The sequence below is a fragment of the Hyperolius riggenbachi genome, chromosome 10 (assembly GCF_040937935.1).
Source record: "Hyperolius riggenbachi isolate aHypRig1 chromosome 10, aHypRig1.pri, whole genome shotgun sequence".
Taxonomy (NCBI): domain Eukaryota; kingdom Metazoa; phylum Chordata; class Amphibia; order Anura; family Hyperoliidae; genus Hyperolius; species Hyperolius riggenbachi.
Window position 1 is genome coordinate 183,297,506 of NC_090655.1, and position 17,062 is coordinate 183,314,567.

Consider the following 17,062-nt stretch of genomic DNA (forward strand, 5'->3'; position numbering starts at 1 on the left):
TTCTAAATTCAGCGGCCCGCCTCATTCACCTTTCCACACGCTCTTCCGATGCAGCCCCACTGTGCCATTCTCAACACTGGTTACCCATTACCCAGAGGGTCCAGTTTAAACTCCTGACTCTAACATACAAAGCCATTCATGAGTTGTCTCCTCCATACATCTCCTCACTAATCTCAAGATATTGTCCCTCCCGCAACCTTCGCTCCTCCCAAGAAATTCTCCTGGCCTCTAAGCTGATCACCTCCTCTCATGCTCGCATCCAGGACTTTACACGAGCATCATCCCTTATCTGGAACTCTCTTCCACAGCCTGTACGTCATGCTCCAAACCTGGACATCTTCAAACGCACTGTTAAAACACACCTTTTCAGACAAGCTTATAACATTCTATAGCCTTTATTTACTTCTCTATCACAATGTAATCAGAGGCAAAGAATCACTGCCTCATCCATCCTCCACCCCCTTACCTAGTGTGTCCCCCACAACCCATTAGATTGTAAGCCCGCAAGGGCAGGGTCATCCTCCTAATGTTTACTGTTCTTGTAACAATATTTGTGCTGCTTGGAACTCTGCTGTACATTTGTTAGTTGTACCTATGTTCCCCTTGTCGTCTTATTGTGCTTTGTAAAGCGCTGCGGAATATGTTGGCGCTATATAAATAAAAAAAAAAAATAATAATATCACAGGAATAAATAATCATAAACGTTTGAAGCTGTATGCAGCTAGATATGCTGTGTAAACTATTTAAACTTTAGATAAGATATATAGACAAGTTACTTGTTATAGTTAGTTTTTCATCTCGGATCCGCTTTAAGGCATACACACGTCCAATATAATGCACAATCAACCGCACAACATGACCAACCGCATAACAAGTTGTTTGCACGACAAGTACATACACACACACCAATCAGCTAAACAACCAATTCTGCAAGCGAAACAACAAAATGCACAACATGTCCGCATTCAAAAACAACAAAGTTGTTCAAACGACTTGTACACATGTGGTCAACTTGCAAGATAGCTGTGCAGGTTGATCCACCAGGCAAAGCACCTGTTATCAGTTGGTCGTCGTGTTGTTTGTCAGCCGTACACACGCGCAACTGTCTTCAAACAGACCAAGTTTCCAAGTTCAAATGATAGTTGGGCATATTGTTTGGATGTGTGTACGAGCCTTTAGAGATACTCATTCACATTGGCCTCAATTCACTAAGCTTTATCAAACACTTTATCGAATATTGACAATTTACCTCATGGGTAAAATCTAATTTTGAATTTACTGAGGTGTTATAGATTTATTGAACGTTTTATCGATAAAACATTTACTAAATATATAACACTTTAGTGAATTCAAAATTAGATTTTACCCATGAGGTAAATTATCAAACATTTGATAAAGTGTTTGATAAAGCTTAGTGAATTGAGGCCATTGTGCTGTTGTACTGGCTTCATTAGATTCCAACCCCTGCACTAAACACAACCATTGAAGTCAGTACAGCGGATTTGCATATTGTTTTAGAGTTAAAGGGGCACTATGGCAAAACATTGTAAAATGTAAAATATGTGCAAACATAGACAAATAAGAAATACTTTTTTTTCCAGAGTAAAATGAGCCATCAATTACTTTTCTCCTATGTTGCTGTCACTTACAGTAGGCAGTAGAAACAGAAGGGACAGGTTTTGAAGTAGTCCATCTCTTCATTGGGGATTCTCAGCAAGGCTTTTATTCTCCCTAAAAAAATTTAAACAATGATCCTCGCCAGCATCCCTGCTTGCTACACAGTTTTTTTGCAGTTAGACAGTGCAACTGCCATTCACTAATGGATGAATGAATAAATATCTGAGAATCCCTCCATGAAGAGATGGACTAGTCCAAAACCTGTCGCTTCTGTCAGATTTCTACTACCTACTGTAAGTGACAGCAACATAGGAGAAAAGTAATTTATGGTTCATTTTACTCTGGGAAAAAACATACTTCTTATTTGTTTATGTTTGCACGTATTTTAAATTTTACAATTTTTTCGCCATACTGCCCCTTTAAGGTGGCCACACACCATACATTTTTTTTTTATTTTAATTAGATTAGAGCATTCCGATGCAATTTTCCAATTGCTTAGAAGCTTCATTGAGAATATTTGAGGTACCACACACGTATTTTTAAGATTGACGCAATTTCGGCATAACAGATCGTAAACTATAAAAAAAAATGGTTTAAAAAAATCAAGAAAAAAAGTGAATAAATAAAGTTTGGTATGTACTGAATAGTTGCATACAATTTTTGTTGGGTTGAACACAATTTCCATCACACACCATACAATTCTTGATAAAATCAGTCTGAATTTTCCAACATGTCCAATCTCAAACAATCGAAAAAAAAATGGAAATTCGATCGGATTTCTCAATCGAAAACAAATAAAAGCTTTTGATTTTTCGGGACAACCGATCGTATTTATCGAATTGGTGTAAAATTGGATCTTTTAATTGTATGGTGTGCGGCCACATTAACTCTTTCAGAACATTAGGAGAGGAGGATCGCCTCAACAGACATACAAGTCATTTTTTTAAAGGACACCTGAACTGAAATATGTATCTCCGTTTAAACAATACTAGTTGCCCAGCAGTCCTGTTGATCTCTTTGGCTGCTGTAATGTCTGAATCACACACCTGAAACAAGCATGCAGCTAATACAGAAAGGCTTCAGTTAGGGGACCTGATCTGCATGCTTGTTCAGGGTCTATGGCTAAAAGCATTAGAGGCAGAGGATCAGCAGGACAGGCAATCAGTACTGTTTGAAAGGAAATAAATATCCAGCTACATCTCTTGCTGTAAGATAACTTTATACAAATTAATTGTTCTATTAAGTTCCTGTCTGTGGTTTGTTTCTGACAACATGATGGTCTTACGTCACAAAAATATACAGTACTCTACTTTGTGAATGTAAGAATAACCTGTACATTTTACAGTATTGTTTTATGCTTTGCAGGAGCCTGACCCCATCAGCATGCATACTGCGCAACCTGCATATGGTAAGACAAGTTTGGGTTAACTGTTTGTTTTTTGTTTTTTTAATAAACAATTTTATTGTTTAAAACAACAAAGTATTAACATCCATCCAGAGCCAATCAGAAGTACTCTGGCACAGTGCTAAGCAACACAGTTCGGTAGGCATTGATAACATGACATAATGTAAGCATTGAAACAATATATCATAAGATACACATAAGCAGCAATATCATAGTAGAAGGTACAAGTATAGTCAGATAATTTGAGACATGTATAGTCAGTAGCACTGCAACTGCATCACTTGGCATGAAATTAAGAGCTCTGCCTCTGACACAGGAGATCAGGGTTCGAATTACAGCTCTTGCTGTTCAGTAAGTCAGCGCCTATTCTGTAAGGAGTCCTTGGGCAAGACTCCATAACACTGCTACTGCCTACAAAGTGTACCCCTAGTGGCTGCAGCTCTGGTGTTTTCAGTCTGTCAGGAGAAAATCACAATATCAATGTTAATTGTCTTGTATAGGAGAATAAAACAAGCCTGTTGTATTAAAATTCTGGCCATGTAGTACTGGTATCATTGTTCTTGCACCAGGTCAAAACGTTGCGGACATGTGAGGATCCGCGTGGCTGCCTGCGCAGGCAGGCAGCCTTTTGACCACTGTTCAGGTCTGCATTCTGCAGGTCTCTGGAAGAGAGACCTTTTGTCAGTTGTGCAGCTTGCTGCTGAGGAATTTGCATACGTTTGTCATGCAGATTGCCTAGCCACATCCCTTGTGGGCTTGCTCCATAAAGAGCTATGTTTCCCACAGTAAGTGGCTGGTCATAAGAGTTAGTTCCTGTGTAACACTCGTCTGGAGTGTCAGCTTTGCTCTTTGTTTGAAGATTAGCCTAGAGTAATTCCTGGAACTGCACTAGGCCATTTCCCTAGTGCAGTTAGGATTGCATTATTTGTATTGCCTGTTCTGTCTGACTGTGGGGTGCTAACCAGAGCAGCGGTTGTTACTAGTAGGCCCCTCTGTTCTGTTGTTGCCTTACTTGGATCGCACTCGCTCTGACGGAAAGAGCAGTGGATCGTATCTCTTACGTATTCATGTTTTCATGTGTCTGTCTTGTCTGCTACGAACGCTTGCTGGAGGCTCGGTGAGGTAACCGTTAAGCAAGCGCTCGCGTCCTCTGTTTCATGTTTGTTTGTTGGTGGTTAGTTAGGCGTGCTTGTCTCTGTTGTGCTTATCACGCGGGGACCGCGCATAAACACGTACACTGTTGCGTATGAGTGCGGTGTTCGCGTTTAGCTAGCGTTTGTTATTTTCCTTATCTTCTCATTGTATTTTTTGGTGTGCCTTTGCTACTCTCGTGCTCTGCCTTGCTGTAGCCTTGTGTCACCTCTGGCAATCGCCTCTCTCGCGATTGCGTTCCTACTTCATATCTGTTGTTGTGTATGCACCGTCGCGGGTTGGCGACTAGTTTGGTGCACACACATACAATCTGTCCCTGTGCTCATTCTCTTTCGCAATCGCTTCTCTTGCGATTGCGTTCTCACTTGGTTTCCTTTGTTGTATGTCCGCCGTCGCAGGGTGGCGGCTAGATTGGTGGACATACATACATTCCTCATCTGTGCTTATTCAGTCTTGTGTCGCTGTTAGCGATCGTCATCTCTGGCGATTGCCTTCTCTCCTGTTCTTCATGGTTGTGTGTGCACTGTCGCGGGTTGGCGACTAGATTGGTGCACACACATACCCTCTGTCGCTTTGCTCTCTCTCCTTCAGGGCTATCTTGCCCTGCGTTTCTTCCCTTCGTGCAATTCCTGTCTGGCGTGTGTGGCAGGGCAGAGGAGCTGTTCCTCTGCACTCCACAGCTCCCCCTGTCGACAGGAATTTCCCTCTACAGGTGCATTGCACCTTTTGCTGGGTTCCCGCAGATTATACGCTTGTGGAGGATTTCCGCAGTGTCAGCGCACATCTTGTGCGCTGACCACGGAGAGAATTCCACAATCGTTACAGTATGACCAGCCAAACCGAAATTCCCAGTGTAGAGGGAATTTCCGATTTCTACGATTTGGTCAAATATGGGTCCTGTGTCTTTAAGAGGTTTAAGACACTGGACTCTGAAACCAGAGATGAGTTTTTTCCTGCAGTGCAAAATGCCGATCAGATTAGCTTATGCAACATTTCTGTGTCATTACCATATGTTAATGAGTTGGTGCTTGCAGGCCAATCTGCTGATTTGGCTTGTCAGCCAAAAGATTTGTTGCCCATAGCAACCACAAATAAAGAGGTTATTTCTGTCAAGTCTGAAATGTGCAAAACCATTCAGTATGATAATGATGTTTCTCAGTCTCCGGGTTTTTTGCCTCAATCCAAAGCTTATGTGGATCCTACTATAGGTAGGATTGCACACTATATTAACTGGCGGTAGTTCGGGGTAAGCCGCGCAGGAGGTTTTCTCAGGCCCTGCTGGGCCGATTTGAATAATTTTTTTTTTGCTGAACGCAGCTAGCACTTTGCTAGCTGCGTCAGCACTTCGATCGCCGCCGCCCCGCGCTCGATCGCCGCTATCCGCGTCGCAACACAGCCCCCCCCCCCCCTAGACCCCTGCGCTGCCTGGCCTATCAGCTCCAGGCAGCGGCAAGGGGTGGATCGGGACTCCCTTAGACGCCACGACGTCCATGACGTCGGTGACGTCATCCCGCCCCGTCGCCATGGTGACGGGGGAAGCCCTCCAGGAAATCCCGTTCTTTGAACGGGATTTCCTGATCGCCTATCGCCGGAGGCGATCGGCGGGGCTGGGGGGATGCCACTGAGCAGCAGCTATCATGTAGCGAGCCCTAGGCTCGCTACATGATTTAAAAAAAAAAAAAAAAAAAAAACGGCTGCGCTGCCCCCTGGTGGTTTTTAGTATACCGCCAGGAGGGTTAAAGCAGTTAAAAAATCTGTTCTAGTTCCTGAACTCCACCCATATGGAGATTATCTGGTTACTGGCCTGTTTGAACCTCCATTTGCCTCATGGGACATTGGGGCCTTGATGGAGGAATTTGATTTTGATTGGAAAGCCTTTTGCGATTTTTACATCGCAAAAAGCGAAGATGTCTTGAATGATTGTCTCGATTCTATGTACCTTTTGATTGATTCCGATGAATGTGACGAGGGTGATGTGGATCTGGTGATTTATGTATGGCAGACGATTTTGGATGAGTTGCACACACACCAATCAATTGATTCCAATAAAGAGATATCGTTGTCGGATGATTGTTCCTGCCTTTCTGGGGTAAAGCATGTGAGTCGTGACATTGTGCGATCTGAAATGAGTGGGTGTGTCACTGTGGTTAATTCCTGTGCGAATCCTGGAGGATTGTCTCCTGACTGCGTGCAGTTTGAATCTCTGCGATCTGATGCCTGTTTCCCTGATGTTGTCGCTATTTCTACTGCAGATGCGTCTTTGTCTCACCCTGTTCACACCTGTAAGGGCCCGTTGCCTGGTGACAGTTGCTCCAGTGTTTCTATCCTGAACGCCTTACAGTCTGCCCCGCAGATCGCGGAGGTTTGCGCTATGGAAGCGTCAGTTTCACAACCTAAAGTGATTTTTGATTCGCAAGTTTTGCGTTCTGACTCCTCGAATTTGACATTGTTAGCCGAATCTAAGAGTGAGACAGCGCTTCGGTTTTGCGAATCTGACTCTGAAGCATCTTTGCTGGGTCCAGAGAAAGCTTCTCTGAGCCTGCCCTGTACCATGAATAACAATATGATGTCCAATCACACTGACATTTGTGAGTCCCTTTCTTGTTCTGAGGAAAATGCTGATTCTGCACCCTGTACTCTGGATGAGTTAATATGGCCTTGTTTAGAGTCTCCTGCAGTGTCCCTAGAGGCTCGTCTAGGTATTGCTACTATACTCACCTGTTTTTCTGCAGTTTTGGAGTTGCAAGCTAATTTGACTGCTACGCAGAATTCTGGGTGCAGTGAGATTAAAGTTAGGGAGTCAGTGTGTGTTCCAGTAAATATTCCTGTACATTCCGCTCATGATGACGAAATTCAGTCTCAGTTTATGGTGGAACCTTCCCTGGGACATCTGCCCTGTCCACAAAATAAAGTTCCAGTTTTGCCCTGTAACATGAATAGTTCAGAATCCTTCTCAGAAAACTTGAAAAATGATGTTCCTGAGGTATTGTCTGATGTCCTGGAGACCTCCGAGTTCCTCCCAAAGGGTATAGAACTTGTAGGAGATGTCTCTTGTCCCCCAAGTCCTTCTGAAGTGTTGCCCACTTCAGTAGGCATTGCTGTTGTGCTGACTACCTTTGCAGCTCTGGTGGAGCTCCACTCATATGTGACCACTGCTCGTGATGATTCTCTGCCCGGTACTGGTTTTGGTCTTGTCGTGTCGGACTCTGAGGTTGGCAGTTCCCTGACATGTTCTGAGGTTTCTCCTGTGCTGGTGTACCCCAATGTGCTCTGTGACCCAGAAAGCCCAAGTGTGCCTCGGTTACCAGCATGCTCAGATGCTTCCTCGGTGAAGACATGTTCTGATATGGCCTGCCTGCTTGCATGCCCAGAAGTGGTCCCTGAAAGTCCTGATCTTGATGCGTGTCCTCGTAATTCTGAATCCAGAATAGTCATTGGTTCCATAGGAGGGCTTGATGGTTCTTCATGTGAGCCTGGTGGTTGTTCTGCCCTCTTGGGATCTCTGTGGAGCTTCGGAAGGTTCTGGGAGATTCCGGGAGAGATTTTGTTTGGTACCCTGGATAAGATCAACAGTGGCTTTTGTGTTGTAAGGGACACTTCGAACAGGTATTGTGGCAGGTTTGGTATTTTCGGACGCTCCTTGGAAGGTGGTGGGTATTGTCTGGAGGGTGTCGATGGCTTCTTCTCTGGCGTTCACAGTCCTGATGGGTGTTATACTGAGACTGGTAGTACTGATGGGCATGTTTCGGTGGCGTTTGCTTCCGATGAGGTCGGTTTCGGCTGGACTGACTCTGGAATTGGGCCTTGTCGGGCTGTCCTGACCTTCATGAGTCTTCAGTTAGAGTCTTTTGCAAATATCAGGTTAGAGGGTAGTCTGGAATCCAACCCTAGAAGGGGGGGGGGGGGGTACTGTGAGGATCCGCGTGGCTGCCTGCGCAGGCAGGCAGCCTTTTGACCACTGTTCAGGTCTGCACTCTGCAGGTCTGTTGTCAGTTGTGCAGCTTGCTGCTGAGGAATTTGCATACGTTTGTCATGCAGATTGCCTAGCCACATCCCTTGTGGGCTTGCTCTATAAAGAGCTATGTTTCCCACAGTAAGTGGCTGGTCATAAGAGTTAGTTCCTGTGTAACACTCGTCTGGAGTGTCAGCTTTGCTCTTTGTTTGAAGATTAGCCTAGAGTAATTCCTGGAACTGCACTAGGCCGTTTCCCTAGTGCAGTTAGGATTGCATTATTTGTATTGCCTGTTCTGTCTGTCTGTGGGGTGCTAACCAGAGCAGCGGTTGTTACTGGTAGGCCCCTCTGTTCTGTTGTTGCCTTACTTGGATCGCACTCGCTCTGACGGAAAGAGCAGTGGATCGTATCTCTTACGTATTCATGTTTTCGTGTGTCTGTCTTGTCTGCTACGAACGCTTGCTGGAGGCTCGGTGAGGTAACCGTTAAGCAAGCGCTCACGTCCTCTGTTTCATGTTTGTCTGTCGGTGGTTAGTTAGGCATGCTTGTCTCTGTTGTGCTTATCATGCGGGGACCGCGCATAAACGCGTACACTGTTGCGAATGAGTGCGGTGTTCGCGTTTAGCTAGCGTTTGTTATTTTCCTTATCTTCTCATTGTATTATTTGCTGTGCCTTTGCTACTCTCGTGCTCTGCCTTGCTGTAGCCTTGTGTCACCCTGGCAATCGCCTCTCTCGCGATTGCGTTCCTACTTCATATTTGTTGTTGTGTATGCACCTTCGCGGGTTGGCGCACACACATACAATCTGTCCCTGTGCTCATTCTCTTTCGCAATCGCTTCTCTTGCGATTGCGTTCTAACTTGGTTTCCTTTGTTGTATGTCCGCCGTCGCAGGGTGGCCGCTAGATTGGTGGACATACATACATTCCTCATCTGTGCTTATTCAGTCTTGTGTCGCTGTTAGCGATCGTCATCTCTGGCGATTGCCTTCTCTCCTATTCTTTATGGTTGTGTGTGCACTGTCGCGGGTTGGCGACTAGATTGGTGCACACACATACTCTCTGTTGCTTTGCTCTCTCTCCTTCAGGGCTTTCTTGCCCTGCGTTTCTTCCCTTCGTGCAATTCCTGTCTGGCGTGTGTGGCAGGGCAGAGGAGCTGTTCCTCTGCACTCCACAGCTCCCCCTGTCGACAGAAATTTCCCTCTACAGGTGCATTGCACCTTTTGCTGGGTTCCGGCAGATTATACGCTTGTGGAGGATTTCCGCAGTGTCAGCGCACGTCTTGTGCGCTGACCACGGAGAGAATTCCACAATTGTTACAGGACAGTTCCTATTTTTATTCGTTAAACTATATAGTGGAAGAGCATTATTGACCAGCTGTTGCAAAATTGGGTTCCCTCTTTGGGAACTCAATCCTTCTGTCCCTATTTCTTTCTCATTTGTCCCTCTTTCAGGAATGATGTACAGATGTATGTAAATATATGTATTTCTCTACTGAAAAATATGTTTAATTGACTCTAAACTTTTTTTCCCATCTTCTAAATTGATATATTTATTTATTTGAAATATTAATATGAAGGAAAATGAAGAAAGATAGAAAAGGACCAGTCTGGTTTGAATTGTAAAACAATATCATTTTCTAATGAAATATTTCTGGTATGTGTGACTAGGGGTGTGCCGTGGGCCTAATTAGGGGTTTGGCAGGCGTGTGGCTTAAGTGTCCCTCTTTCTCATCTCAAAAAGTTGGTAGGCATGACCACTTCAAGTCTACTATAACCTCACTCAAACTGTCAGCAGCATGAAAAGGTAGGTAGAGGGTGGATCAAGATAACCTTGAAGAAAAAAACACACAAGAGAGGGGCAGGAGCCTAATATAGTGTAGTATGCTTGACACTTGGGTGGATGATGGGTAAAATAAACCAAGGTACTCACAAACCCAGGTTGCCAATAGCAATCACCTTCTGCGCGTGTGGGGACACCTGCCCACACTTAAGGCCCGTACTCACGGGCTGCAAAACTCGCCTGTCGCCAGCACACGTGAGCGTGTGGGCGACAGGCCGGCGACAGCTTCTCGCCAGGTCCCTCCGCGTACACATGCGGAAGAGGGACCAGCGGCAAGGCGGAAGCTGTCGCTGACGTTCCTCCTCCCCCCGCCGGAAGCTCACCGGAAGGTCTGTGAACCTCAATGGAGGTTGCTGTCGCTAGTCCGCGTACTCACGCGGACTAGCGACAGTTGCGGCGGGGGGGGGCAGCGGCGACTGTCGCCATGCGATTGAAAGTTTCAATCGCATGGCGACATAGCGACGGGCGACAGTTCGGGGGCGCGCGCGCGTGCGACGGCCCATACTCACGGGCGACCTGTCGCCGCAACACGCGCGCGCCGCGTGTTGAGGCGACAAAAGTCCCTCGTGAGTATGGGCCATTAGGTAGTAGGAGGATCTGTGGACGGTCGCTCTTCTCTAAACAAGGTTGGGGCAAAAAGCCCATGCCTCCCAGGAGGGGTAGAAAAATAGTAAACAACAGGATGAGAGGCACCTCTCAGCCTGTTGTTTACTAATGAAAAGGTAGGTATTGAGTACAGAATCATGTGATCAAAATCCCACCCAGAAGCATGTGTAGGGAGTGTGCTGAATACGGCTACGAGGGATTATATGGAACCCAGAATCTGTTTTGTAAAGTAAATTATGTCTGTTCTGTTTTTAGCCCTGCTAAATGCTGCCTGGGTAACATAGATTCTCTGTTGCCTGCAGCCTCCTTATTATGCAGCTGCACTTGTAGTTACTGTGCATGTGAGGCTTATTATTTCCAGCAGGGACTTCAGTCTGTGTGTGTCAGCAATGCAAGGATAATATAAGGGAGGTCAATGGTGCTTAAGTGTTTTGGGAAGTGAACCAAACAAAGTGATTATTTGTAATTAACCTTATGAATAATGTAGCTAAACTTATGGCACTTGTTGATTTCTTGAAGGAAATAACTGACTTTGATATAATATTATTTCTGCATCTAGAAATGTGAACTTTCTGGGCAATATCACGCTGAAGTACTGGTGGTTTGTTCTTCAATCCAGTTATAAGTAAACTTATTGCTAGAATTATACTTCACATAAGTAAAAAAAGAGACTTCAGAATTGCCAGACGCCATTAAGTTTACATGCTTATGCTGCAGTGCTGACACATTTTCCATTGTGTTTTACAACAGATATCAAACAAATTATATGTCTAACTATCCCTTACTGAGGCTCTGTTGTACAGTATATTTCCATAGCTGGATTTCTAGGCCATACATAACGCAAAATGTCAAGCAGAGGTTTTGAAATAGGGATACAAAAATAAGTAAACCTATTCATTAGACAGTATTGCAGAGAGGTAGCTACAATAAATAATTGTTTTGGAGATTAAGGCTGGTTTCACAGTGGGACATTAAAGTCCCACGTTACAGCAGCCAGTAACGCATCTTAACTCACAGCACTGTAAAATCAATGTGCTGTTCACAGTGCCCACGTTGCGTTACATTGTAACGCAGCACGTTTAAACAAAGTGCTGCATGCTGTACGTTATACTGGGCTAAGCCACGTTAGACTGTTTGCACATGCTCAGTAATGCTTGAGGAGGAGGTCTCCCCTCCTCCTCGGTGCCAGCCACATGGCTAATTAATATTCACTGCACTGTGGAGACTGGTGGTGGAACTGTAGTGTTGTCTGGATCACGAACGAATCGTTCATTTGATCCGGATCTTTTTGTGAGTCGAATCATCCGGATCATCACAATGAAAGATTCGGTTCACAGTGGATGTCTGTCTGGAAGAAACAGGAACATACAGAATGTACAGTGCAGGGAAAGTCCTGTCCTGCTAATCATTTCACCCAGTCTGCTTCCCTAGTAAAATGATTCAAATTATTCAGTTCAAAGATCCGGATCTTTTCAATGATCCGATTCAAATGATCTGAATCCTTAAAAAGATCCGGACTTACCATCACTATCCTGGAGCAGCTGCTTTGAGAGCTGCATAACACAGCTCAATCTGACGTCCAACTTCAACACCACCATGCGTTGTGTTAGGGGCACGTTATGCGACGATAACGTCCCCTAAAACGCAATGTCTTGGTGGGAAAGTAGCCTTAAGGTAGTCACTAACGGTCCAATTTCTAGCAAAAAAATTGTTCGATCGATCAGAAATTCTGATCGGAAGTGAAATATTGTAATAAATCGTTCACTACACCATCAATGAACCAATCTTTACTTCCTATCTATCACAACCAACAAGAAAATCCAAATTTTGGTTCGACGAAAATTCATTCGGGCGACATTTTTTTCACTCGTTCATAATTGATTGTGTCCACCAATGGAGATTATTTACAACCAATCCGATGAGAATTTCTGATCGCTCGAACGATTTTTCACTAGAAATTGGACCGTTAGTGGCCACCTTAAGTCCACTTTTTTGTTGTTTAGCTGAATGGGAAAAAAACATACACTTTCTGCTTTATGGTCCATTTTGCATGACATGCGAAATCAAGTGCAAATATGTCCATAGGTGGTACATAAACATCCTGGGTTGGTTATTTGGCTCTGATCTAATCAGGATCTTGCATGAGGCAAGAAATTCTTGTTTATGCTGTGAAGAGGGAATGACTGAAGGGCTACAGTCAAGGTATGGAGAGCAAGCATGGCTTTAGGCCTGTATATAAAATATGCCTCAAATGATGGTGTTTTTATGTTGCCACCTATTGTATGCCCTTTGTTAACTCCTGCTATAGTAGCCTCCATCCTGACATGGACGCAGGGACACAAGCGGATGCAGCGACAGGGATTTTATTATATAGGATAGTAGTGCCTGTATCCGTTTCTCCCTGTAAACAGTGCTCCTTCTTCTCTTACCCATGTATGCAATGTATCTCTATTTTTATCCGATTCTGGGCAACTCTTCACTCCTGTTGTGCTAGCTCCACCTCCCCATTCCTGGAGATAGGGAAGGAAGTAACAGTCTTTAGTGGCTGACAGCCACTAGTAGTACTAGTTCTTCTTTTTCCAAGAGTGCGACCACCCGGCATCCTGCATCCCTGGAGGCACCTGAGTGGAGACGGGCTTGTGTTCTCCACCTGCTTCATGTGGTTGGTTGCCCCTCATGCAACCCACCTTTGTAAGTATGAAGCCTCTTGGAGTAACGTGATCAGCTTGTGGAGGTAACAGAGGTCAAGATTTGCCTTCTGGAAATTAAACAAATGACAGAAAGGGCACCAGGAGCCCTATATACAGGAGTATTGCAGAATTATGGACCAATTTGAGGTTCAAAACAATATGGATAAGTCCAGGTTGCAACAACGGCAACCATGGTTATACGCTTGTGGAGAAAACAGCTCCGCTCCACTCGGAACATGGATGATCCTAGGAACCAGGTGGTCACTCTACAGAAAATAAGAAAGTGTTCGAATAGTACTAAGGACTAGTTTCTATAAATGCTGTCCCCTGAAAAGGTAGACAAATGAAGGGATGAGAGGAAGCAAACCCAGCTTTGATAAACATCTAAGAACATTTTAAAATAACAGGCGGCTTACCTTGAGGCAGGGAACACACTTGACTGTTTTCGTGCACGTTTTCTGCACAGAACAACTGAGAACTCATGTTAATCAATGAGCTAGTCCACACTTAAGATGTTGTTCGCGCGCAGAAAAAAACTGACATTCTGCATCATGACTCTGCACATTTTGTCAGTTTTTTCTATCAATTACATCAGCTGCATAGAAACACACTTGGTGTGCAGAAAAAGTATGCAGAAAAACGCGCGCAGAAAACTGAAAGACAAGCGTGTTCCCTGCCTAAAGAAATCACTACCAGCAAAATAACTGAAGTAAACAAAGTTTATTGGGAACACTACAGATGTGTTTCGCAGGTTAGAGCCCGCTTCCTCAGGTCAAAGTTAGTGTCTTTGTACGGCAAGTAGATAGCTTGGAGCTCCTATTCCTATAATAATAGGCACACTAAGCTATCTACGTGCTGCACAAAGACAAGCGCTTTGACCTGTGGCAGCGGGAACAGTTTGATCAGGTGGTAAATTTGTAAGGTTCTGATTTGCTTGTCACAATCATGTGCCAAAGCAGAACATGCTCACAATAAATAAAAGCTTTACAGATTTATCAGCAGGACAAACGGTTCTCAGGATTTTCTTATAGGCATGAGGATTCCTAATGGGCATATGGCTAACTATCTGAAACTATGGCCTGTAAACATTTTTCTCAAAATAACTTACCAGCAGTGAGCATCAAGCTTAGTATGCAGTTGCACTGTACAAGGCTTAAGTTCCATGTGATGACATCAAAGTGGCATGTGCTTTGACCTGCATAGTTCAGTGTGATTCTATCCACTTGTAACATTTCATTGTTTAGCCTCCAAGTATTGTATTTCCTGGATTACTATTTGTAAATCTCCATGACTATCTGAAAGAATGTGTAGAACCAGCAGAAGCTATTCCTTACCGACCCAGCAACTATTCTCATACCTGAAATTCCTCTCCCATTCCTAATGGGCATAAGACTCCAGATGGAAATATGATACTTCATACAGTTTATAATGCATTATCCTTCCAAAGCAATAAACATTGCATCTTCTGTACCACACAGAAATGGCAGCATTCTACTGCTGTATAGTATAGCATTTACTGTAGGGGTATAAATAAGAATTCAGACTAAACACAATTGCATACATTTTGGCAGTTAAAGCAAACCTGAAGTGAAAATATACTTATGATATAACTAATTACAGTATATGTGTCGCACTAATAGTAAATAGAACATTCCTGGTGTCTCATATTTTTATTTTCGTTTTATGGGCTGAATTTATAAGACTGAATTCCAAACAGCAGCCATTACAGTCTGATGTAAATTTTCTCCATTCAGCTATAAAACAAAAAAAAATTATAGCAATTCAAACTTTTTACAGCCATGTCTTGTAATCAGCACCTTTATTAGATGTATGTCTGCTTCATCTTCAACAAGGTAAATCAGCTGAGGAAATCAATTCTGATTAAAATGCCATTCCATTAGAAACATTCAACCATTTGGAATGTCCCATCTTCACCTTACATGCACTGTTCACTGCACCACAGATTCCCTCAACAGGGCTCTGAATGGCTTATCTTTGCTAAATCAGCAGCAAGGAAATATGTAGAACGCATTTATATTGTCTCAGACTGTGCTATCAAGTTTCTAATGTTTGGCAGTCCTATGCTGAAACCATTTCTAGTCCTGCACGTTGACATTGCTAAATACTGTAGAGTGAGCTTAAAGGAATACTATCAAACTTAACCAATTTCTGGCAGTAGCATAAATTTAAAATTCCATCAACAGTCTGTACGAACACAGCTTATCTTTTTTGCTGCTCAGTGTATCTTTTTTTTTTAAATTTTCCTTATAGAAGGCATCCTCTGACAAACTGACGGCGACGGGTAATGGGGCAGCTCATTATGTGAGAGGGGAGTCCTTTTTTAGTGTGTGGCAGTGGATTATCCTATTTTCATATGTTTTGACACATCAGAGCGCACTATACAGCGCACGACCCGCCGAGATAAGCTGCTATGAGGAGCGAGAGACAATCGCTCTCGCTTCTATTCTGCCCATCCAATAAGCTTCTTATTCCTCTCTTTTTCTCCCTAGGAGTTTGGGTTTACCATCAGCTTTCCTCCATCCGCCCCAGAAGGAGACTTCCGTTTGCCCAGCTGCAGCCGAGTGACACGGCTGTTGCAGCACTGTACAATTTAAATAGATGGCGATTTGGTGATCGCCTCTGGGAGATTCAAGTGGGGATGTGCGTGCATCGGGGCCCACGCGCGATCCCCGCTAATCTCTGCCTACCACTTTTGGTGCCACTCGGCATTAGGCGTCGGTAAGGGGTTAAAGGACCACTCCAGCAAAAAAAGTAAGCAGTTAAAATGTGACAGAACTAAAGGGTGAGGGTAAATGAAGTATTGTCGGAAACCTTTTTTATAAAGAATGGGACCCGGCAGGGTTGTCGCCTATCCCCATTAATATTTGCTTTGTCGCTGGAGCCCTTTTTGTGCAGAGTGAGGCGGGACTCCAACATACAGGGCTTTGTGGTGAAGGGATCTGAACACAAGGTGGCGGCGTATGCCAACAATATGTTATTCTATTTGGTGGAGCCACATGTCTCTCTCCCAAACTTGATGAAGGAATTCCAGGCCTTTAACAGGATGTCAAACTTAAAGATCAATTTCGATAAAAGTGAGGCATGGACAATGACCAAAGGGGTTTGTTATAGGAAAACTTCCCATTTAAATCGCCAAGTGGGGCGCTGAGGTACCTGGGGCTCAGAATCATGTTCAGTCTGAAAGAATTGGTAACACATAATTATATTCCTATTCTGGATTAGGAGAAACAGGTTTTATGGTCGTGGGACCAATCAAACTTTTCATGGTTCGGCAGAGTTGCCATAATCAAAATGAACATTCTTCCTCGGCTGCTGTATATGTTCCAGGTTTTACCTACACCAGTACCATCTCTCTTCTTTAGAAAACCTTCAAGCTCCATAAATAGATTCATAGGGAAGAACCAGAAGACGAGAATAAGCCATAGATTGCAATAGTCAGAAAGGGAAAAGGGAGGTCTGGCGATCCCTAACTTTAAATGCTGTTATGAAGCGTTCATTTTGGCCAAATAGTAGATTGGCACAGGCATGGGGAGGAAAAGAGAGGGGTAGCCCTAGAGGAAGATATAGCGGGTACTCCTTAAGAAAACTGCCCTGGATTGCAGAAAAGAACAAAAATAATATATTATGTACTGGAGCAGAAATAATAAAATACACAATGGGGATATTTGATAAAAATAAGAAAAAAGCAGAAATGTCCCCCTGGCCAACACCCCTTTTACCAATATTAGGAACTGTAAACTTTCCTCTGGGCATGAGCCCACTAAGCTATCCTAATTGGA

At 43.9% G+C, this 17,062-nt stretch overlaps 1 protein-coding gene across 1 annotated transcript in view; it reads left to right on the forward strand.

The window, feature by feature from the left end:
* Nucleotides 1-17,062, forward strand: part of LOC137534035 (sperm flagellar protein 1-like) — a 173,380-nt gene that overhangs the window by 27,246 nt on the left and 129,072 nt on the right. The window contains exon 4 of the mRNA XM_068255360.1: nt 2,983-3,025. Within this exon, the coding sequence (XP_068111461.1) occupies nt 2,983-3,025 (43 nt within the window). The remainder of the gene's footprint in view (nt 1-2,982; nt 3,026-17,062) is intronic.